This window comes from Carassius auratus, chromosome 31, assembly GCF_003368295.1.
Source record: "Carassius auratus strain Wakin chromosome 31, ASM336829v1, whole genome shotgun sequence".
Lineage (NCBI taxonomy): Eukaryota > Metazoa > Chordata > Actinopteri > Cypriniformes > Cyprinidae > Carassius > Carassius auratus.
Genome location: NC_039273.1, coordinates 28,009,979 through 28,033,482, shown reverse-complemented (window position 1 = coordinate 28,033,482; position 23,504 = coordinate 28,009,979). Strand labels below are relative to the sequence as shown.

The window sequence follows — 23,504 nt, the reverse complement described above, 5'->3', positions numbered from 1 at the left end:
ACGGAGGGTTGCCCGGTTGCATCACCGCAAAGACAGCTTTCCTGATACTATAAATAGGGTGAGGTCACTCGCCCCGCCCCCAGTAGTAGTTCACGTCCTCCAGCCATTAAAAGAGGTGATGCAACGAGCCGGCGACAACAGTAACTTCAGCAGCTGAACGCGAGAACACTCCGTCGGAGGAGAGCATCACAACACGCGCGTTTTATTCAGTCAAAACAAGGTGAGTGACAACATTGTTTCACGTCTTATGTATGTATTTTGTTGTAAGTGTTCTAGACCAACTGTGAACTGCCTACGCTATGTTCTGAGAAATAAACTTAGCTAGTGACCGGTTTCAATACAGTTGTGTTTTTGGGTCAAGCGATTGTACTTATTATAATTCATTTTATAGTCTTAGTGTAATCTTTTATATTGTTATATTTATGTTTTATTGTATTTAATTGTTATCTCAGCATGAACTTAAGTCCTCTAGAATAGTTGCAAACTATTGTGCGGAACTGGGCTGCGGTAGGCTAACTCGTGTTGAAATATCCGAATAACTGATTATTTTATGTAGCTAGCCTAGTTCTGTTGGAGAATCATTATAGCTGACTGTAAAACAAATAAAGAAAAAGAAAATAAATAAATAAAAAAACGGTTTACTTTAACGAGTTACTTAGAAATTTCAATGTAACCGGATTAGAGTTTATTAAACATTTTAAGATGATGATTTTACTGGATTACAGGCTACTGACCTGCGGTGCATATAATCAGTATTTTACAAATAATTCGAGTGTAGTAATTGAATGTAATCGCATAATATTTAAATAAATGTCTGACATATTTTAGCTTATACAAATGCTGCCAGAACGTATTATAATATTAAAATATTCTACGGAATAGCACATTGTACATGCCATTACCTTTTATTATTTTAATATACTAACTTATTTGAGCTATTAAAATCTGCAATGTAAAATCACCATAAAATGTACAGAGAATAATACTTGGTACTATTGAACCCAAATGACTTTAATCTTTAAGCTCATAAAAACTTACTTTCTAGCAACTGCTTATAAATAACACTATAAAGCAATAGTTTTATAAACATAAAACACCATAAGGATAACAATACATTAAACATTAAAATGATACTATAAGAATGAACTAAACAAAATGAGATTGGGAATACCCCTTACTTGCTAAATCATAAGGGGATTTACTTTCTGTAATTTTAACATATTTAAGCAATATATTTATTGCCTTGTTAAATATAATATTTTCTCCATAAATTGTGAATAAAAATATAAATAGTTTATAATAAATAATAAACATATTATGCATATATTTATATGCATTCATACTTTTTATTTCTGAAATACATATTTACATTTACCATTCTTAGCACATTACTAACTTTTTACAGTTTAGTCAGTAGTTTAATAATTTTTTGAGAAGGTGGAAGAGTTTGTATCTGACTACAGAAAGTTTTCTTATTAAGACCATGTTTTAAATCTAGCTTCAAATGTTTTAGATTTCGGAATGATGCTCCAGTATCCTGGTTTGGGTCCCTCGGAGATCAGTGCGACTGCTTTGGTACCCTGCCTCTCCCCGCCTGGCTCTCTCACGCTGGACGACTTCACCAGCTTCACTCCATTAGTGAAAGAGGAGCTGCGCAACGCCATTCAGAACAAACGCCTGTCCAACGGCATGAGCACCCTGACCCCTGACCGAGCGTATATGAACGCAGATCGTCCTACTGAACCACCTGTAATGAAGCGTGAGGTAAGAAGGACTCATTTACAGTTAGAACATTTAATCAAATGTTATTTCTCATATTTCACATTTGTTATATTGAGTAACATGCATGTAGAAAAGCCATGCTTGCACAATTCACTTGTTCATCCACTTGTGGAGCTAATTCAGAATCATTAGGCCGTTTTGCTTTCATAAAATACAGTATGTATTACACTCTATAGTGTAATATATATTTGAACGTGTCTGATCAATTTTGTCATTTCAGACCAATCCAGAGGAGACTGAAAGGAGAAAAAGAAGGAGAGAAAGAAACAAAATTGCAGCAGCGAAATGCAGAAACAAGAAAAAGGAGACAACAGACAATTTACAAATGGTATTGTTCTTTTGTCTTTATTATATTCAAGTTTAATTTAAAACATTTTATTTTTATTTTATATATATATATATATTTATATATATAATTTATATATATATATATATATATATATATATATTTTTTGTTATTTAGATTTAAAATATAGATTTAATATTATTGTTGTTTTATTTTTTAAATGTTATTTTATTTTAAATATTTCTAAAATATTACTTTTCCTACATTTTCCACTCATGTATGTTCTATAAATGGCTTCTATTTTTTAATTCAGGAGTCAGAGAAGTTGGAGTCCATTAATGCTGAGTTGAAAGCCCAGATTGAGGAGCTGAAGAGCCAAAAGCAGCAGCTAGTTTACATGCTCAACCTGCATAGGCCCACGTGTATCGTCCGAGCTCAGAACGGCCAGACCCCTGAAGACGAGAGGAAGCTCTTCATCCAGCAAATCAAAGAGACCACCCTGCAGGGTCTGAATCTAACCATAAGTGGACCAACACACATCTCATTACCAACTAGCTGTGGACATCTCTAAATCACAAACTGTACAGGCAAGAAGCTAATGGTTTGGCAGTCCTTGCCAAGGAACGCTGGAAGGTTCACCCACGTTATAAAGGACAAAACACGGGGCGTCTGCCATGCTGCCAGTTGATATACACTGAAAGACACTGTTAAAGCACTAGAAGGACGTTTGATGCGTTTTTCCTCTTATTTAAATGTGTTCGTAATTGTATGTATGTTCAACATGATATGCTTTTTATATGCACCAAAGCCTGATGTCATGTTGATCCTAGAACAACATGATTTCATTTATTTATCAGCTTGTTGTTTAAATGAAACCCTGGTGGTGTGTTTGACAGCAAGCACTATTCTAGTGAGACGAAACAAATGTAGTAATTTGCGTGTATATTTTCATTTATTGGCAAGACATACAGGGTGACAAAATTGTTTAGTTACATATTTATCTGTGGCCTCTGCCTTGCTAGTTGTCCACATAACATGCCACATGAAGTATTTCAAGCTGCTACTAATCTCTCAGGACTTGGTCTGTATATATATATATATATATATATATATATATATATATATATATATATATATATATATATATATATATATATATATTGCAGGAAACTCTTATTAAATAGACTGATAACATAACAGGGAAGTCGACACGGAATGGACTTTGAGATAATGAGGCGTCCTGCACACTACAAGGAAGTTTCTACCTTTTGTCACATAAAGCCTGTTCGCTATCACCTCAACTGTCTGACTATGTTGTTGTTGCAATGCTGTGAGCAGGAAGATCTGCATTTGTCAGCCTACTATAAAAAAGAGAGTGTTTTTGTGCTATTAGCAGGGACATACTTATTTTCTGATGTTGCATTTTTCATATACTGTAGCTGTGTGTTGTTATTGTCTAGATGCACAAACCTCTACACTCCCAGCTAACAAGAAATATTCTCAGAACATGCCAAATGTTCTAACAAGTTTCTGTGAAAAATAAGAGTGGACCTCCGGTAACATTAATAGAATGTTCATTCAAAGTTATGTGTCTTAAAAATGTTCTCAAAACCAGCTTGAAATATAATTTTCTAAAACGTTTTAGTTGGTTGCATAACATTCAGAAGTAATGTTCCCATAATGTTTGCAAACGGTTTAAATGGAGCATCCCCTTAATGTTTTCTCTGACATTTGCATAACCCAGAAAAAAAAAAATGGGACGTTTTAAACTTTCAGAGAAGATTCAGAAATAACTTAATGGGAATGTTAGCAAAATCTACTTAGAACATATTTTTGTCAGCTGGGCTTATCCTAAAGAAAACAAAACTTGAAGTAAAGCTCTTATTAATTGTCTGGCTATGTGCCTAGATCATGTGTCATGCAATTTTAGTGTCACGTATTGTTGTCAGTGAAGAAACACATACTGCCAGACATCTGATCAGCCCCTGTGACTGCATTTCCTATTATTTCAGAAATGTGTACTAGAGTATTAAAATCACTCCATTTATACGAAACCTAGGAAAACACCTAATCTTTTCATATACTTCTCCCTCATGTTTAAATGTATGCGTAGTTGCATTGTTTAAATGTATGTTCTGTCGTGTACTGAAAGGTTAAGTGATGCAGGTGTCAGGTAGCTTTTTTTCCCTTTGTGTGTGTGTGTGTGTGTATATGTATGTTTTTTTAAACAGGCATACCACAAAATATGGTACTACTGACATTAAATGTGTATTGAAAACATACTTTCTATTTGTAGTTAAATCCATATTTATCACGTTATTGGTGTCCATGTCAAAGTGTTCAACTGCTATTGATACCAAAAGTCATGATTGGGAAGATAATAGCCTGTTAAATTCAATTACAAATTTATATAAAATATGTATGGCTTCATTTTGACTTTCTCTTGTTTGTTTTTGATACTTTGTTAATAAAAACAAAAAAAACTATACCATCTATGATTGAGTCATTCTGTGCTGGTTTTATAATAAATATATAAATAAAATGTATACGATGTGATTACATCAGATGAAGCAACACCTAAATATTGTTAGGCTACTTTTTAAAGTGTACTTGATGTACTAAAAAGGCAGCACCAGTTATGGTTGTTTTGAGAAATGTGTGGTAGGGCAAGTCTGCACATGTATAACCTGAGAGACATGCCGATTGTAACACTGAGGTTGATCGAGTTCATCCTGCCAGAGAACAATGATTCAGCATTTTCTGCTGGTTTAAATGTTTATTTTTGAAGGTGGGTGGATTTTATGCGAGGAAAATATTATTATTGTTTTGGAACTATTTAAAAGTTGGAATCGCATCAGAAGATGGTAATCGTAAAAGCCTCCTGAAATTCCTTGGAAAGAACAAAGCTGCTAGAGAACTCTTATCTACAGTATGGTGGCACCTGAGTCTTGGTAACTCCCTTTTTAGAATTCTGAATTCATCTAAGTTAATAAAAAGCTTTGTAATCTTTCATTGGTTGCTAACATTGCTTTACTCCACTCTTTCTATGATCCACAATAAAAACAGTCGCTTTTGGCCTTTTTATTTGTGTCATTTTGTTTGCACACATCTCTTAAAGTAAAAAAAAAAAAACACATGGGGCAATCATGTTCGAGTTGCTGGTCATTGCTTAATCATTGCTGATGTGGACTGATGTCAGACATGTGATAATGAACTCTCAGAAATTACTCATGGATAACTTCCACCTCTTTCACCTGAAAACATAAACATAAAACACTGTATCACCATCGCCGAGAATTGAACACTCTTTGTTCACATTTGTTTCCCAAACCAGTGCAATGAAACGAAACTGAGTCACTCATTCTGATCAAAACTATTCAACTAGATACAGGAACTAAATGACCAGTCTCCAGTATACATAATATGGAACTTGACAAACTTAATAAGACTTAATATTTTCAAACTGTAAAACTGTAAATCTTTTGAATGCATAATAAAACAAAGCATTTATGAAATCAAATCTAAAATATCTATTTAACATGTCTTTTTAAATACCCAGATTCCTGACATCATAAACTGACTTTCACCATTTAATGCAAGTGCACTTTGCCCTGCCTGAATATGAACCAACATAGTTACAGCCCTTGGCAACACATGCAATCAGTGGAAACTTCACATTCTGATGCAAGCATTAAAACTGTTGCAATGGAGTCTACAGATGCCAAACAGGGTGTTGTAATGCTATTTCAAGCATCTCATAACCTTTAAACATTATTTAAATGATAATGGTTTTAAAGTTTTATCTAATGCATTCATGACTGACAGGTTCTTAACCTATAGGGCCATTGGCATGCATTTTTAATGACCATACTGTACTGTAACCTATGCCTATGGAACATTATTGACAGTTTTACAGCTCATTTAGCCTTTAGGGCTACACTATTAGAGGTTTATTATGATGCATGAAAAACCTGTAGTTTATATTACTAAACTCATGTTTAAAAAGACTGGTTTTCCCTCAGCGTCCAAAGTTGAACGAACAGATCTTTAGCACTTCCCTGCCAGGACAATGGAAATGTCCCTTCTTTTTTTATTTCGGGGGAGCTCAAGGAAGTTTAGGTTCAATGGGAAGTTTAAGGAACACATTCTTGAAGTTCCTGTAAAGTTTCCAAGAATTTGAAGATGCGAGGGCAACCACCTACAGTCGCTACCAGGAACTTACAGATCAGGAAGAAATATTTTTCCGTTTAAAGACACACCCCTAATTTCCCAGTTGACAACGCGTATTTGCATGCTCCTCTATTCAGATTTCAAAACACGTGCACTTTAAAGACAATGCTAAACAGATTATGATAAACTTTTCTGCTTCCTTTTAAGTTCGTGTAGTGACAAGAAGAAATATTTACAGCTCTGACCCAACCTGAGCTTTAGAAGAGACATCATTTCTAGAATATCGATCAGACTACAAACGAATGGCTTTCATTCAGTGTAGCTACAGTAGATGTAGATCGTTAAAACACTATTATCATAATTATCAATTGAAACCAGCTGTCTATTTTCAGTAGATTTAAATATTATAAATTTAATCAACTTATATAAAATCCAAGTTGATTAGTAATGTGTCCACTAGAGGGCATAACAACCGAGCAATAAGAAAAATAGACGCTGAGTTGCAGCATGCACTGGAGTGGACTCTCATCTCATTTCCGCTTGTTAGATGCAGACGCGGACAGAAACATTGCAGATGTTTTGTAATGCTGCAAATAAAGAGCTCTAGTTTGCCGGGGTATGGGGGGAGGTAACCACCAAATAACCAAACATAGCAGCCAAGGACATACATATAAGCACAAACATACTATAATCTCTTTAAACTACTCATGACCTCATGAATTTGTCACTTTTTATTGATTTATGATTATTTATTGTGGTAAATGTTGTCTAACTTGTTGTAGAATTTATAATAAATAAGCTGTTAAGGGATTCGATTTTTCCCTATAGATTCATATTACAACTGCGGAATGCTGTCGGCCTAGCTATCGGTTCTAAATGTGCAGGCTGCTGTTTTCATAACAAATGCTGTATAAAATAATAACAATAAAGAATCATTATTGGCCTGGTAATGATTAATAGCCTCATAATAACAAATGCTATGTTAAGAGCTATGGTAAATTTTCGTAAGACAAAGAGCCATATGTAAAGGGGTCTAATGATGAGTAATGGAAATTTTTTTACCTTTAGATATTCCAAGAGATGGCATAGATTAAATCATTAAAAGCCTGATGAACTATTAAGGAGTAAGAAACAAACAGTATCAATATTAGAAAATGTTAGAAGAAGACCTGGACTGTTGCCCAGTGGTCGAAAGCCCCCTTTTCAGATAAGAGCCAGTTTTTTATTTCATTTGGAAACCAAAGTCCTAGAGTCTGGATGAAAGGTGGAGAAGCTCAAGTTGCTTGAAGTCCAGTGTTAAGTTTCCACAATCTGTGATGATTTGGGGTGCAATGTCATCTGCTGGTGTTGGTCCATTGTGTTTTTTGAAAACCAAACTGACTGCACCCATTTATCAAGAAATTTTGGAGCACTTCATGCTTCCTTCTGCTGACAAGCTTTTTGAAGATGTGATTTCATTTTCCGGTAGGATTTGACACCTGCCCACACTGCCAAAAGCACCAAAAGTTGGTTAAATGACCATGGTGTTGCTGTGCTTGACTGGCCAGCAAACTCACCAGACCTGAAATCCATAGAGAATCTATGGGCTATTGTCAATAGGAAAATGAGAAACGAGAACAAAAATTCAGATGAGCTGAAGGCCACGGTCAAAGAAACCTGGGCTTCCATACCACCTCAGCAGTGCCACAAACTGATCACCTCCATGCCACACTGAATTAAAGCAGAAATTAAAGCAAAGGGAGACCCTACCAAGTATTGAGTACATGTACAGTAAATTAACATACTTTCCAGAACGCCAACAATTCACTAAAAATGTTTTTTGTTGGTCTTATGAAGTATTCGAATTTGTTGAGAATTGATGGGGTTTTGTTAAATGTGAGCCAAAATCATCACAATTAAAAGAACCAAAGACTTAAACTACTTCAGTCTGTGGGCATTGAATTTATTTAATACACAAGTTTCACAATTTGAGTTGAATTACTGAAATAAATGAACTTTTCCATGACATTCTAATTTATTGAGATGCACCTGTATGTATGACTATAAAACACTGGTTCAACACTTTATGTTTATGTACTTATGATATGTACCATATATATTCTTCTGTTGTAATAATATCAAATATTAATAATAATAATCTCTCTCTCTCTCTCTCTCTCTTTCAACAGTATATTCATTTCCATTTGCATTTACAGGTTCTCCTGCACCATACCAGAAGACTTGTGTGTACTATTATGCATTGTTGAAATTGCTATGAAATACAAAACTGCATTTAAAACTGGTGTGCTACATATATTTTGCCATGCCCTAAATAAGGGAATTGTATTTTCTGTAGAAACTATATTCTTTACACTCAACCCCATTCTGAACAATTTCATTTGTGCTAGAATAAACATAAAACTAGCCGTTTTATGATGTTTCTCTAGCAGTGCTTTTTGGCTTTAATGTTTTTAAAATGAAAGTCAACATATTCATGTGGAGCTCTAGGACTTTTCAGAAGAGAAGAGAAAACTGGAAGAGAAATGTAGAAGTGTGTACCCTGCACTGGTTAGGAAGGTAAGTCATCAGAGGTTTGAGGAAGTGATGCATTCAAGTAACAAATATGACCACCAGCTTACCGCAAACACCCCCAGATATGGTTTCAACACAAATGAGTGAAAAATTGTATCCGGGTAATTTTTCTGATTTGGTGAGCTCATTTTAATAGAAATTGCATGACTATTTCATCTTCAGTAATTACTGGATTTCAATTTGCATCACAGAGTGTAAAAAACAGAATGATGATGTTTTTATTAAAATAATTGTTTATTTTTTTAATAGTTACAATACACTCCAAAAGCAAAACACGATCAAGCAAGACAGAAAAGTAACACTAACATGTAAATTAAACCGTTATGGTTATTTTGAATAGTAATTAATAACATGCAGACATAAACCTGCTGTCACAGAGTTTTGAAATTAACTTTTTGGTTGGATCGGCTCTCATAAAGCAGAAGTGCATTCTCACATCTCATTCATTCACAGCAAACTAACTGTGGTACGACAGATGGTTTAGTTAGTGGTTATTGACTTTATCAAAGTAAATACCAAAATGGATGTATTCACGTGAGGCGTGACCGTGGGAAAACTAACATGTGGCTAGATTATGTATTCTGAACATAACTTGTCACATTGCAGTTTCAAGCAGGACTTCATTTTTCACTTGTATGAACACACACTGCAAAGAAAACACTGCATATTGAACACACAATGTAATACTTTAGAATAAAAATGGTAGTATGCATAAATCCCTTGCATGATTACATGTATAGTTAATTTATGCTAAATGGAAATTCAGACATCATGAGCATCAGATGTGAGTGTCACTATCTAGACATAAACTCAGGTGACACCGTGCCTATGGACCTTGATGTTGAGGTCATACCACAGTTCAAGACAGGACACAAAGGCTCATGGGCTTTAAGGGCATCTGTCAAGCGTTGCTGTTCCTCAATCAAAATCTGGACTTCCTTCCTCAGCAGACTGTTCTCCTGTTCCAGACATTCATACGCCTGGTTACAGAAAATTTCAGCATGTCAAAAACCATATCAATTGGATGCATCAGTGTGAATTTGATGTATTTTCCCATGTCTGTCCACAATTATCAACATGTGCATAGGAAAAATACACATTACATCTGCAAATTTTACTAGGAAGAACAAATGCAGAAATTAACATCTTTTATATTTTATATAATTTGCAGCTTGCAAACCTCATGCAACTCATCAGCTCTCTGGGTTTGTCTTTTGCGGCTCCTCTGTGCAGCAACTCGGTTCTTTTCTCTTCTTTTCAGCCTTTTCTCATCATCATCAGAGCTCTGAATCACAGTCATATGTTATGGTTGTTATGATGTGTTGTTTCCTGAATATTTTACAATAATGTTCAGTTTTATATCATTATAACAGAACAATTCACAAACAGTTCCCCATAAAATCATTTTGGGCGGCACAGATCAGAAAGAAAAGAAGGCATGTGTTCGGTGGAAAGTAGTTATTTGTAAATTAGGCACATTTTTATATTAGGTTATACATTATTTTGTAAGTATGTAAAGAAAAGGAAACAAGAATAAATAAGTAACATACCTCACTCTTTCGTAACAACCGTAAAGCTGAAGCATCATTTCGAGGAAAGTTACTTTTCGCATTGAAATGTGACATGACAGGTGCAGAAGAGCACGAGCGCAATAAACACTTCCGTTCACGAAATTGTATTGAAAATCACGGCGAACTGTTATGTCGTTTTAATTAGCGCATAGTTACACATGTTTAACTGTCTGTCAACATCCCTCAGTAACATAAGCGATTTCTTGAAAATGCCTTCGGCTGATGTTCTTTGAAGTCACGTGGTGCTCTCGAGAACTCCAACTTCTGACGGTGTGCATGTTTTCGTATTTTTAACGCTTTTTGGTCGTTCCACGAAATGGAATGTCTTTTCCATTTTGAACAGGTGATTTCTAAAAGCTATTCAAAAAACAAACAAGCAAAAGATTTTAAACATTCCGTTAGGCAATATGAATTTCTTAAAGAGATTTAAATCAAATGCAGCCAAAATAAGTTACAAAATCGCTACTACTATCCTAATGGACAACAAAAGATAACGTTACATGACTGAAAATTGAATAGTTCAATAGTTCAGCCATTACTAGCCTTTCGCTCACAGATATATATTCCTGCAACTTTATAGAGAAGGCATAAAAATAAAATAATAGTTATGTAAGAACATTGTCAGCTTTACATCTTTGTATGCAAAAAGAGCCCTTATAGTCAATGTTTATTTGGCTCATTTGTTTAATAGAAAGATGTTCAGTGCCAGTTAATTTGGAAACCAACACTGGTAGACCAATAACACCTTGTGGTATGAACCTGTACCACATCAGCACAATACTTCTCTAAAAACCTAATTTATTAAAATACAAAAAGAAAGTGGTGAGAAACTATATGCATATAGTATTTCTTGAAGATTTATTTACATTACATGGGTAAGAACCAGCATACAAAACACTTATTTAATAACACGTGTCAATACAACACTCCTTTACTGCCCTTCTCCATAGCTACACAAAATGATACACACAAATATACAGATGCACATTAATTTACATCAGTATTTTGGATGATTTCTGAAGCAGGTACATAGTCTGCACTGTATTCTGAATCAGACACAGCTCTTTTGATGGTGGAGGGAAGTCTGTGGTAAAGATCCGGACAGACGTCTCCTACTAACACTTCTCTGTAGATTTCCATCGACTCCGCTGAAGGCTGCATGTCAAGTACTTGACGCAAGCCCTCAGCTGACTGCTTCAGACCTTTCAGAGACTGAACAGAATGAAGGAAAATGGAGCATGTCAACATATATATACATATATATTATATATTTATATATACACACATACACATACACACATACACACACAGTACTGTGCAGACGTCTTAGGACATTAATATTTTCATCAAAAAAAAAAAAAAAAAAAAAAAACAGTTATTCTTCTATCTTTTGCTGTAGTGTGTCAGTAGGAAATATAGTTTATATTTCCAAACATTCCTTTTGCCATTAATTGTATTAAAAATCCAGTGAGATTTTTATATGCACAAGGAGTCTGACAACAGCCAGTGTGCCACACAGAGATGTGATCTCACCATCATCCAGTATGTCTGGGATTACATGAAGAAAAAGAAAAAGCTGAGACAGACTAAATCCAGAAGAACCACGGCAGCATCTCCAAGACACCTGAAGAAACCTGCATAGTTAATAGTACTGTGAAAGGTTTTAGGTGTAAAAATGTTGTCAAGGGAGGATGCTTTCAAAAATAAAAGTCATAAATATATTTCATTTATCAATTAACTTTATTTAATATGATCAAAGCAATTTTGCAGCAACTACTCTTTTTGTTTTAAACAGTTTTTGTCCTAGGTGCACTTGCACAAAGTTTTCTTCAAGTGTCTTGGAGACATTTCCACAGTTCTTCAGGATTTATTCTGTCTCAGTTTTTTCTGATTCTTTATGTAATACCAGCTGGACTAGATGATGGTGATGAGATCTCTGTGTGGAGCACTGGCTGTTCTCAGACTCCTTGTGCATATCGGATTATTACAATTAATGGCAAAAGGAATGTTTGGAAATGTAAAATGACATGCACAACAGCTAAAGATAGCAATTCTTAGAAAAAATAGAAAGACAGAAAATATTTTTTTTAAACAAAAAGTGAAGTGAAAATGAAAGTTGTGACATTTGTCAAGTATGGTAACCCATACTCGGAATTGCTGCTCTGCATTTAACCCATCCAAGTGCCCACACACAGCAGAGCGTAGGGAACACACACACACACCTGGAGCAGTGGGCAGCTATTTGCTCCAGCACCCGGGGAGCAATTAGGGGTTCAGTGCCATGCTCAAGGGCACTTCAGCCATAAGGATTGGGCTGAAGGGCATTCACTCCCCGCACCTACAACTCCTGAAGGCACTGAGACTCGAACCTGCGACCTTGGAGTTACAAGTCCGACTCTCTAATCACTAGGCCACAGACGCAAAAAATACTAATGGCTAAGACTTTTGCACAGTGCTGTATATGTGCACACACACAAACATGGTAATTATATTACATTTGTACCTTCATAACCGTACTGGCTTGTTTGAACACTGCAGGTGCAGAAGCTGATACATTTCTGATGACACACTCTGTGAAAACAATGTTAAACAGCTAGTAACTAATACTGCATAAAGCACTGTTATACAAATTATGCACAAAAAACAAAGGTGCACACACCTTGAGCTGGGTCTGGCTTTAGGTCTTGTGGCTTCACAGCCTGTTCATACAAACCCTAAAATAATGGATTAACAGTAAAAATATGAGCTAAATTCACACAGCAATGTTTAGGTCTTCTAAATAAAATCAGACCTGTTCTCTGAAAAAACACCAAAGTATACGGTATGAGTTACAGAAGCACATTAGTTTATTTTCAAATATATTACGACTTCTAGTAACCAGAGGTGGAACACCTAAAATTTTACAATTGTAAAAGAATGATATTATGACATCTAGTGGCCAGTGGTGGAACATGTGGTCTTCTCAAATAGTTCCAAATAAATAAAAAAATACAAATAACTTCCTATAAAGACTAATACATTTGATTGTGAAATATATAAATATATGGGTTTAAGTTTTGGGATCAGAATGATTTCGGAAACAAATTAATATTGTGAAATATCATTACGATGTAAAATAAAGTTTTTCTAATTTAATCCTGTGATGCAAAGCTGCATTTTTCAGCAGCATTACTCCAGTCTTCAATGTCACATGATCCTTCAGAAATCATTCTAATATGCTGATTTATTATTAGTGCTGGAAACTGTTGTGCTGCTTAATATTTTTTTTGGAACCCGTGATACAATTTTTCAGGATTCTTTGATGAATAAAAAGTTAAAAGAAAAGCATTTATTAAAAAATAGAAATCTTTTCTAACAATGTACACAACAGTTCAAAAGAATGGGGGTCAGCTCATGTTTATTCTTTCTTTTATTCAGCAAGGATGTTTTAAGTAGTTAAGAAGTGATTTATAAGGAGTCAAGAAGATTTATACTGATTTTGTTAAAAAGATTTATATTGTTAAAAAAGATTTTTATTTTCAATAAATGTTTTTAACTTTTCATTCATCAAAGAATCTTGAAAAAAGTATCGCAGTTTCCCCCCAAAAACCTGCTGCCAACATTGATAATTCTTATAATAAATCAGCCTATTAGAACAATTTCGTAATGATCATGTGGCACTTTTAACTGGAGTAATGGCTGATCAAAATTCAGCTTTGCATCACAGAAATAAATTATATTTTAAAGGATATTAAAATAAAACCATTATTTCACATTGTAAAAATATTTTGCAAGATTTCAGCTTATTTCTGTATTTTTGACCAAATAAATGCAGTTTTGATGAGCATAAGAGACTTCTGTAAAAAATAAAATAAAAAAAAAACATTGCTCTTACTGATCCCAGCTTTATGACCGGGAGTGTATATATTGTTAAGAAGTGATTTATAAGGAGTCACGATTTATACTGATTTTGTTAAGAAGACTTTATTTATTTTTTAATTCTGAATAAATGCTATTATATAAAAGAAAACAAAAAAACATGTCTCACCAGAAGTTTCCTCTCTGCTCTTAATGACCGCACAACCTGGTTGCGTATTTGTTTTGGGTAAGAGTTGCGTTTGCAGGCAGTCTCAACTATTTTCTCATCCATAATGTCATTAACTGTGCTCTCATAGTCTAAATACACAAAGTAATGGTTAATAATGTTATGGTTTGGTTTTGCAAAAAGTGTTATGAGTTCACTGAAACTGTGACAGTAACTTACCTTCACAATAATCCTCTGATGCCTCATCCCAGGACACGCCACCAATAACTAGGTTTTCTTGCACTGTGAATTCAAAGTTCTAAAAGAGAAAAGAGACAAATAAGATCAATGGAAGGAAAAATATACAGAGCAACAACAGCAGAAACGACAACAATAACAAAGATGATGTAAAACACATTTGAGTAAAGTTAAGTGAGTTTTGTGTCTATCTAAACACATTTAGAAAATGAAGTCAATGTTATAACTCTCATAATTGAATACCACAGGCAAAACAGATGATGTTTCGATTTTAAAACCAAGATGCACTTGATAAAGACAAGAAATAATTGAACGGACATCTATTTTATTCTACGAGACTTACCACAACCATTTCTTGCAGCAATTTGCCTTTGTCTTCCTCAGAAATGTGGTATTGGCCATCGAGAAACTTTTTAAATAAGTCTGTATACTTCTCAAGCTGTACACGAACATGTTTTTTGGACTTGACATTTACTCTACAATCTGCCTCGCTCTCACGATCTTCCTCCATGACTGCCGCTTATTTTTCAAAACAAATCCTGTAAACGGAAGCAGAATGTGTTAACTTACAACGAAACAAACCCTGAGAGAAACACTTAAGCGGACGAAACGTTCCGCCTTCCAGGCAACCGTTAGGAGGAGACTTATCTGCAGAGCAAAGTGGGCGTTTATCACCATGTGGGTGTTTTCAAACTGCTGGGTGTTTCTAAATCATGCAATCTAAATGATCCCCCTTAACCAACCCCACCCCTAAACCTAACGTCACTATTGCATCAACTAATCAGGTATCATGGTGTAAAAACATCTAGTAACTCCCATTACTTTCCTGCAGAGACCTATACTTGGTTAGGAGAGCTTGAGAAAATGCTGTAGAGATTATGAAAATGATTAACGTTTTATAACGTGTAATAACCATACAATATATGGTAATAACACATTTTGTTTACTTATTTACACAGAAACATGCTCAAAATATTTTTATATACACTAACCTCATGGCAAGAGGATTCCCAATTCTATTTTATAGCCCTTCCCCTACCCCTACCCCTCCGCCTACCCCTTGCCCTTATAAGTAATTAACTAATTTAGTCACTTGCATTTTCAGTTTCATTTATTATTATTATTATTATTATGGCTGTTTCATCACCTTATTTACATAAGTTATTTAAGCTAGTCCAGAAACATTTACCCCCCCCCCCCCCAAACCATTTCCAGAGAGCAGATGCAAAAAACAATTTCTATTACTTACTATGACTGATTTTTTTAAAAGACAGAAATTGTTGATAAAGACATACTGTTTCATTCACATTCTAACATTTTTGATCTGTCTCCCTTCAGAGACCGAAGCTCCTCTCAAAAGCAGGAGCAAGAAACACCAGGTAACACAGGCTCAAGGAGAGCCTTAGGAGAACGGGAGAAGCAGATGCTGTCTAAAGAGGTATCTGCATTCACTCCTGACCAATGATGTAGACATACTCAAGCGCTGGAACCAAGTGATAGAAAATCACAATCTCTATTTTTACAGTTAGATATAATAATGGATGGCAGTTGTTTTTTTTCTTCACCCATTATTTATCCATTATACTCACAAAGATACAGTATTCTATGGAGGACCAGGATAGTCATTGAAAAAGCACTACATCATTGTGATAAGTAATTAATTGTGAAATAAAAATAAAGATTGTGAAATATAATTTCAAATTCAACAATTAATACAAAAAGAAATCAAATTCGCAAAGCATTTTGTAATTGCACATTTTAAATTGAAATATTAAAGAGGAATTGCAAACTGTGTATTCGTTGAATGCTGCGCTTTTTTTTCAAATCCTGTTTCTAAAATGAGAATTAAATAACACAATTCATAAATTTGATTATAAATACCTTTCCATTTTATAAATTAAACAAAGTTATTCCATTTTCTTTCCCCCCTCGGATTTCCAAATCCTTCTCCAATCGCATTTCCTAAATGGTTTACCCTCTCTATTTCGCAATTGCGTGACCCTCCTGGTCCCTGAGCGCTTTTATAATTTTAACAGATCTGTGACACAATGGGCCATGCCAGAGACAGGTTTTCCAGTTTTCCTTCAACAGCCACCTTGTGAGTGCCGTGCTGCTAGAAAGAGGGTTGTTTAACCAGCACCAGCAAACTTTCCCTGAAGAGGCTCTGAATACCACCGTGAGGGCATACCCCATGCTAACCAAGGAGAAGCTCAGGACTGAACTTTCTCTGATCTATGAAAGTCCAGACTTCAGGGGCTGCTGTGGTGCACTGGCTCTGTACCAGGTTCTACAGAGCTACAACCTACAGGAAACCTTCTCTGAGACTGTGGTGCTGTTGAACATTCTCATAACCACTCCAATGACAACAGCTGAAGCTGAGAGGTGTTTCTCCACCGTAAAGATAATCAAAACGTTCCTGAGAAATACAATGGGACAGGAACATCTGAATGCATTGGCCATGCTTTCAATGGAGAGGGAACTTGTCAGGAACATGCCTGATTTTAATGAGAGGGTAATTGATCACTTTGCCTGCTTAAAAGAGAGGCGAGCCAATTTTAAGTACAAGTGATGTGTGTTATTAAATAGTGCATTGTTTATGTTATATGTTGTATTCTCCAAATGTCGCATTTTAAATAGTTGTATTGATTGCATATTGGCAGCCAAATTTATACTGAATATGTTCTAGAAAGATTTGATTAATTACAGTTTTAATATGAGAAATAAAAAGTCTTTAATCGTAAAGCAGTAAAGCAGTATTGCTTTTTTGTTGTTTTTTACTCTTAGAGGGCAAACTTGAGGCCAATGTGTCACCTGATGGCCAAGGTGGAAGTTTATTTCTCAGTGTATTTGAGACCATTGCGATACATTTAATATAGCTATTCAAAATACTGTACAGTTTGTACAATTCATGCCTGATGTTGCCATCCAGGAACAGGGAAACAAATCAAACAATGCAATGTAATGCTGTAAAGTCTGCTATATGAATTTTATCATAATTTTACCCATAAAAGCGGTTATCTTTGCCATCGGAACAGTTGCCCCCCCAGAGATATGTGTCAGGAGCCGCCACAGATATGCTGGTGTTGTGCATTAGAACCTTTAATTATCGTTCTGTATTAATGTGCTGCTTACAGACACATACCCTTGTCTGAAATCGCGCAGCTCACACATCCAGGAGAAAATAAACTTGTCAACGCTGCCCCACGACTTTATTAAATACTGTGTAAATACTGGATTGCTACATTACTGTATATTCTCCAGAGACGAGAGGATACAATCGCTGTTTTTAAGTAAACTCAAAAGATAAACGCACAGACGCGAATACACATATATACATAAACTTCCATCTCTCTCTCTCTCTCTCTCTCTCTCTCTCTCAATTTCAATTTCAATTTCAATTTAGGTGAGCTTTATTGGCATGACAAAAACTGTACATTTGTATTGCCAAAGCAGTTGCAGCTGGGCTGCTTACAAATAGTGCACATATGTATTTACAGAAAGAAAAAGAGTAATAGTAATAATACAAATATATAAAAAGTATTAACCATGTAGTGCAAAGTGAATTATTGTATGTGAATGTATAAGTTAGAAATAAAATAAAATAGAATATGGTATTAGATTTACAGTGGCAAAATATACATCTAAGTAATACAACACAGTAATATGGCATAACATAATCTACATGTGCTGGAAACATCAGGTCAGGGCAGGTTGAGTGTTTTCTCTAACATCATGACAGGCAGACACATACTGAGCAGCAAATACACAGCAGTTCTTGTGTTCTCCTAACAGATACGGCAGTTTCTCCTGGTACGGAAGAGTTTTAAATGTCTGATGGATCTGTTGTATTTTATCATAGAACCCTGTCCGTATGTCCGTGTATTTGGGGCATTCTGTTAAGAAGTGCAGTTCTGTTTCCATCTGATTCAGATCACAGTGTGAACACAGTCTCTGCTCCGCTGGCAGCCATGTTTTTCTGTGTCTGCCCGTCTTTATCATCAGCTTGTGTCCGCTGAGTCTGTATCTGGTCAGTGTGCTCCTCAGTTTCTGATCTGACACTGTGTACAGATACTCTGCCATACTGTACTCTCTCTTTAGAGTCAGATAGCATCGCATTTTACTCTGTTGATCTGTTTGGGTTTGCCAGTGAGTGATGTAGTTCTGTTTGATTTGTGCAGTAATCTGATTGATTCGGATGTGATTCAGAGCATCAGTAGATGTTAGTGGAGCATCAGTACTGAAGCTCTGGATCAGCTGAGGGAGGGGACTGGTTTCTTTGCTCATCTCTTGGTATTGAAGGGCTTTATAATGATATGATTGGGGGTCACTGAGTTTCAGATGTTTCCAGAATTTAATTGCCCTTTTTTGTATCTTTACGATTAGAGGATATTTGCCTAATTCTGCCCTGCATGCGTTATTTGTTGTGTGCCGGTGCTCTCTCTCTCTCTCTCTCTCTCGAATAGGCAATATTTGAGAAAATGGTTTAGTGATTTCTAAATATTGGGGGGGGGGGGGGGGATTAGCCCCCATCAAAGTCTACAGCAGTTATCGCCCTGATCAGACATGGCACTATCATTCAGTCTGATATGACGTTAGCAAATATTAGCGATTTTTTTTTATTTAAATTAAAACATTAATTCGAGCACATGACCGTTAACATGAACTCAGAAATGAATGTAACATAAAACAAATGATTAATTTTCGTTAAAAAAATCTTTATTTATGCCAAAAAATCACGAAACGGAGGGGTAGGGGAAAGGGGAAGGGCTAAGGGGTAGAATTTGGATTATAGAGCATCACAGTCCCGCCCACAGCCCGAGAGAGCTCTGGTGCCGTAAGTAAATTTCCCATTCATTTCTCCCATTGACTTTCGGGAAAATCCGTAGGCTATCTAAAGAGTTTTAGAGCATGTGTGAGGATAACCAGCTACGGCTGAACTCATAAGCATTTAACATATAATTTCGAGTGAAAAAATTTAGAGAAAATCCAAAAAAAGTCAAAGGTACAAATGACTCAAATGATTCGCGAACCCGCTCTGAAGTCGCGATCTGACTCAAATGACTCAAATGATTCGCGAACCCGCTCTGAAGTCGCGATCTGACTCAAATGACTCAAATGATTCGCGAACCCGCTCTTAAGTCGCGATGATTCGCGAACCCGCTCTTAAGTCGCGATCCGACTCAAATGATTCGCGAACCCGCTCTTAAGTCGCGATCCGACTCAAATGATTCGCGAACCCGCTCTTAAGTCGCGATCCGACTCAAATGATTCGCGAACCCGCTCTTAAGTCGCGATCCGACTCAAATGATTCGCGAACGCGCTCTTAAGTCGCGATCCGACTCAAATGATTCGCGAACACGCTCTGAAGTCGCGATCTGACTCAAATGACGCAAATGATTCAGATGACTCAAATGATTCGCGAACCCGCTCTGAAGTCGCGATATGACTCAAATGATTCGCGAACCCGCTCTGAAGTCGCGATATGACTCAAATGATTCGCGAATCCGCTCTGAAGTAGCGATCTGACTCAAATGATTCAAATGATCTCTGAAGTAGCGATCTGACTCAAATGATTCGCGAACCCCCTCTGAAGTCGCAATCTGACTCAAATGATTCACGAATGAGCTCTTAAGTCGGGATGTGGTATAGTTTCCACATACTTTTCCAAGTCCAATTTGAATAAAGAAAAAATTGTTTTTTAGCCAGTAAACTTTTGTTTATTAATGTGAAATTTAGCTAACAGGAAACATAAATTAATTATGTCATATTTTCCAGTATTCTCTTTTGAATGGTCAAACAATCCAAATGAAAACAAAAAGAGAAGTCACTTACAGAATAACACTGAATAAATGCCAAAGAGTCTGACCAAAATTTTTCAGTGTAGGAGCATTGCCAAAATGAATGAATGAAGACTTCTTCAGAAGAATGACAAAAACAGCAACTCACGTCAATGTCTAACTTTAGTTGGGTAACATTTGTGAATTAACTTAAATGTTATTTCTTTTACTTTGTTGGTAAGCAGATATCTATGAGGCAAGGTCCATACTTTCTCCCAAGGTATATTCTCCACAATGCTATTCCAATTAGGTATTATGTAAGGAATTGGTATTATCTCTCTCTGAAAGAGAGCTCTAATTTCATAGTAATTTTTTTCTTGATCTGCAGAAAAGCAAACATTTCCGATCATTGTGTCAGTTAAATTCAGAGTGTAAGTACATGGCCATGCGACACACTGCAACAAAAATCCATTGAACACTTCAACATGGATTTGACTATGCTTAAAATCACTTTGTTAGCTCAGTTTTGAAGCGTTTCATATTATCATGGTTTTGCGCACTGAAAGATTATTAAAAGGTTATTATATTTTTAGCCTGCACAATACATTTAAAATAAGCATAATTTAATTGTATATTATTTCTGTGTAGTGTAGTGTAAACATTATAAATATATACACTTCTGAATTCTTGAGATTCATAAATATTAAATTGTGAAATGTATGATTTTCGGATTGAATTTTAAAAGAGTACTAATAGTAATTTGTTTTTATTAACATGTTTAGATTGTGTAAAATTACTGTGTAGATTTTTTCAAGAACTACTTTTTGTATTTATTTGCATTACATTTAAATAAAATATGTTGCCATTTTTAATGTGCCCCTCTGGTTAAACACTGGCTCCTACTTGGCCCCCCTACTGAAATATGTGTAGAGCCGCCACTGGGTACAAGACTGTGTACGTATTTTCATTTTGAGCGCAGGAACTACTCATCCCATAAACCACCGCGCCTCATTGAATTCGACTGAAGCCACACAACCGCGAACCATATAACCGTGCAAACTTTTTCTCCAGTGGATTATATTTTATATAGTGAATGTAGTGAATTTACAATCATGTAAATAAATAGTGTTTTATATAGGTATTGTGTATTGATTTTTATATTTATCATCGTGTATTTTATATATTGTGTGCGTGTGTGAAAGTAACGTCAGCAACTTGGTGCAGTACTTTGTACCTGACTGCAATCACCACTCAGTCATCAACACATGTCGTTGGCTATTACACAAATGTTCAGTAAATGCACAAAAAGGTATGCCTAGGCTAAAAATTGTTTTGACAGTGGTATTATAAAATGCTTGATATGACTCATACCATATGAAGGCTACAATAGCCTAGCTAAATTACCAACCTCCCTGCAAAACTCAAATGGCAGCCAAGGAGATCATGATAAGACTGATAAGTCTACCGTGCAAAAACACAACGCAGGTTTTTATTTTATTTTATTTTTTTATTAATGATCTTCAGTCTTCACGGACCTTTGCGGGATTTAACCAGACGGTTACACGAGCTCCACCAATCAGATGCATCACTGTGGGATTGTGGGATTGTTCAGGATTTTGGGTAATGAAGTACTTAGCCAAGACATCGCTAATAAAATACATTTATATCAAAACAAGGTTAGTGCCCCATGATCCTTTTGCGTTCATATGAGCATATACTATCGCTTAGTACAGCCGTAGCTGGTTTTAAGTCTACCATGTACGGTTACATTTTTATGGCTTATACCCCAAATGTCAATGCAAAAATTGCATTGAATTTTTACTTCCGGCACCAGCTGTGGACGGGACTGTGATGCTCTCTCTCTCTCTCTCTCTCTCTCTCTCTCTCTCTCTCTCTCTCTCTCTCTCTCTCTCTCTCTCTCTCTCTCTCTCTCTCTCTCTCTCTCTCTCTATATATATATATATATATATATATATATATATATATATGCAGATAGGGTTTACTGTCACACCAAACAGAAAACACAGTGAATTGTTACATAACCTACAGTAGTATTTACATTCAATTATTTGCATGGTTTTCACTAAGACGTAGATTATGTACTTCTGAGGGCTAGCTTTGGCAAGCCTAAAAAAAAATCCGATAAACAATAAAAGTTGACTCACCCAGAGGTTGCAATGATGACCTCTTCTGTTTCATGAATGCAATTTTAGGCTGGAGTGAAATTTCTTGTGGCAGTTACTGAGGGATCCAGTTTGAGAAAGTTATTCAGCTGTCAAAAATGTAAGTTAAACATAACCTCTCATGTGTCAACAAAATCTTTGGATGAGAAAACTCGCTGCGTTTAGAATAACAGTATTCCAGTTGCACACGCACCACATATGCTTACACAGCAATGGACACATGCAGCTTTACTAATATTAAATGTTTTTGATATAGCTAGCATGGATTTGTGTTCTCTTGTTTTGACATTCATCCCCTTCAAGGATCAGGGCAAGACTTGCATAGTGTCAAGATTCAGGTGAATATAAAATAACAAAATATCTTTTTTGGACAATTTTCAACAGACACTGCTGGGGATTTTTACAATATTATATAATATTATGTAAAATGAAATGACCCAACACAAGTAGAGAAATAATTATAAGGAATGAGAAATGAATTAAACGAAGTGAGAAAACGTAAAGAAGTTCTTAGCAAATTCCCAAGGTAGCATTAGTTGCAACTGTGAAATTTTAAATTTTGAGTCTCACTTGTACTCTATTGTATTCATTTACTTGTTACATAATGTGATCTGTGCCTACAATTTTTTTTTTCTCTCCACAGATTAGTGTTGACTTTTATTTACTGGTTTGCAAATACTATTCAGGAGTGTGATGAACAGATAAAATTATTTATAAAACAACTTGGAATATCTAAAGATCTTAATTTGCCAGTGTGAGTTCTTACTTTTTTCTAGAAAGTTACAAGAAATCATACAAGCAGCTCAGAAATGGTTACATGGTTTGCAAATTAATTTGCATATCAGAATATATTGTACACTGAACTAACTGTTCTTTTTGTAGTTTCTTTTAAGCTCATAACTC

The 23,504-nt window shown here is 35.5% G+C and overlaps 3 protein-coding genes across 4 annotated transcripts; 1 reads left to right on the top strand and 2 right to left on the bottom strand.

The window, feature by feature from the left end:
- Window positions 1-74: 74 nt before the first annotated feature.
- LOC113051050 (cyclic AMP-dependent transcription factor ATF-3-like) lies at window positions 75-2,870 on the top strand. The gene is made up of 4 exons (XM_026214666.1): window positions 75-220; window positions 1,514-1,764; window positions 2,003-2,110; window positions 2,382-2,870. The coding sequence occupies exons 2-4, from the start codon at window positions 1,522-1,524 to the stop codon at window positions 2,637-2,639; spliced, it is 609 nt and encodes a 202-aa protein (XP_026070451.1). The 5' UTR covers window positions 75-220; window positions 1,514-1,521; the 3' UTR covers window positions 2,640-2,870.
- A 6,088-nt stretch (window positions 2,871-8,958) lies between these two features.
- LOC113051049 (basic leucine zipper transcriptional factor ATF-like 3) lies at window positions 8,959-10,935 on the bottom strand. Of its 2 annotated transcripts, none has more exons than XM_026214665.1 (3): window positions 10,360-10,935; window positions 9,990-10,138; window positions 8,959-9,789 (listed from the first exon to the last, which is right to left on the bottom strand). In XM_026214665.1, the coding sequence occupies exons 2-3, from the start codon at window positions 10,107-10,109 to the stop codon at window positions 9,604-9,606; spliced, it is 306 nt and encodes a 101-aa protein (XP_026070450.1). In that variant the 5' UTR covers window positions 10,110-10,138; window positions 10,360-10,935; the 3' UTR covers window positions 8,959-9,603. The 2 variants fall into 2 exon arrangements, with proteins under 2 accessions (XP_026070450.1, XP_026070449.1); XM_026214664.1 differs by having other exon boundaries at window positions 8,964-9,789; window positions 9,990-10,094; window positions 10,360-10,930.
- A 280-nt stretch (window positions 10,936-11,215) lies between these two features.
- LOC113051048 (kinetochore-associated protein NSL1 homolog) lies at window positions 11,216-15,265 on the bottom strand. Its single transcript, XM_026214663.1, has 6 exons — window positions 14,985-15,265; window positions 14,624-14,702; window positions 14,408-14,535; window positions 13,040-13,094; window positions 12,884-12,951; window positions 11,216-11,592 (listed from the first exon to the last, which is right to left on the bottom strand). Exons 1-6 carry the CDS (start codon window positions 15,150-15,152, stop codon window positions 11,368-11,370), a joined length of 723 nt encoding a protein of 240 aa, XP_026070448.1. The 5' UTR covers window positions 15,153-15,265; the 3' UTR covers window positions 11,216-11,367.
- Window positions 15,266-23,504: the final 8,239 nt, after the last annotated feature.

Bases quoted from the DNA above. Each gene is read 5' to 3' on its own strand.
- LOC113051050 (XM_026214666.1), top strand. From the start codon at position 1,522: ATGATGCTCCAGTATCCTGGTTTGGGTCCCTCGGAGATCAGTGCGACT. The intron at 1,765-2,002 runs GTAAGAAGGACT...TTGTCATTTCAG, and splicing joins CACCTGTAATGAAGCGTGAG to ACCAATCCAGAGGAGACTGA. The intron at 2,111-2,381 runs GTATTGTTCTTT...TTTTTAATTCAG, and splicing joins CAACAGACAATTTACAAATG to GAGTCAGAGAAGTTGGAGTC.
- LOC113051048 (XM_026214663.1), bottom strand. From the start codon at position 15,152: ATGGAGGAAGATCGTGAGAGCGAGGCAGATTGTAGAGTAAATGTCAAG. The intron at 13,095-14,407 runs GTGAGACATGTT...CCATTATTTTAG, and splicing joins GAGCAGAGAGGAAACTTCTG to GGTTTGTATGAACAGGCTGT. The intron at 11,593-12,883 runs GTACAAATGTAA...CATTCTGTTCAG, and splicing joins AAGCCAGTACGGTTATGAAG to TCTCTGAAAGGTCTGAAGCA.
- LOC113051049 (XM_026214664.1), bottom strand. From the start codon at position 10,434: ATGTCACATTTCAATGCGAAAAGTAACTTTCCTCGAAATGATGCTTCA. The intron at 10,095-10,359 runs GTATGTTACTTA...ACTGTGATTCAG, and splicing joins GGTTGTTACGAAAGAGTGAG to AGCTCTGATGATGATGAGAA. The intron at 9,790-9,989 runs GTTTGCAAGCTG...TTCTGTAACCAG, and splicing joins GAGCTGATGAGTTGCATGAG to GCGTATGAATGTCTGGAACA.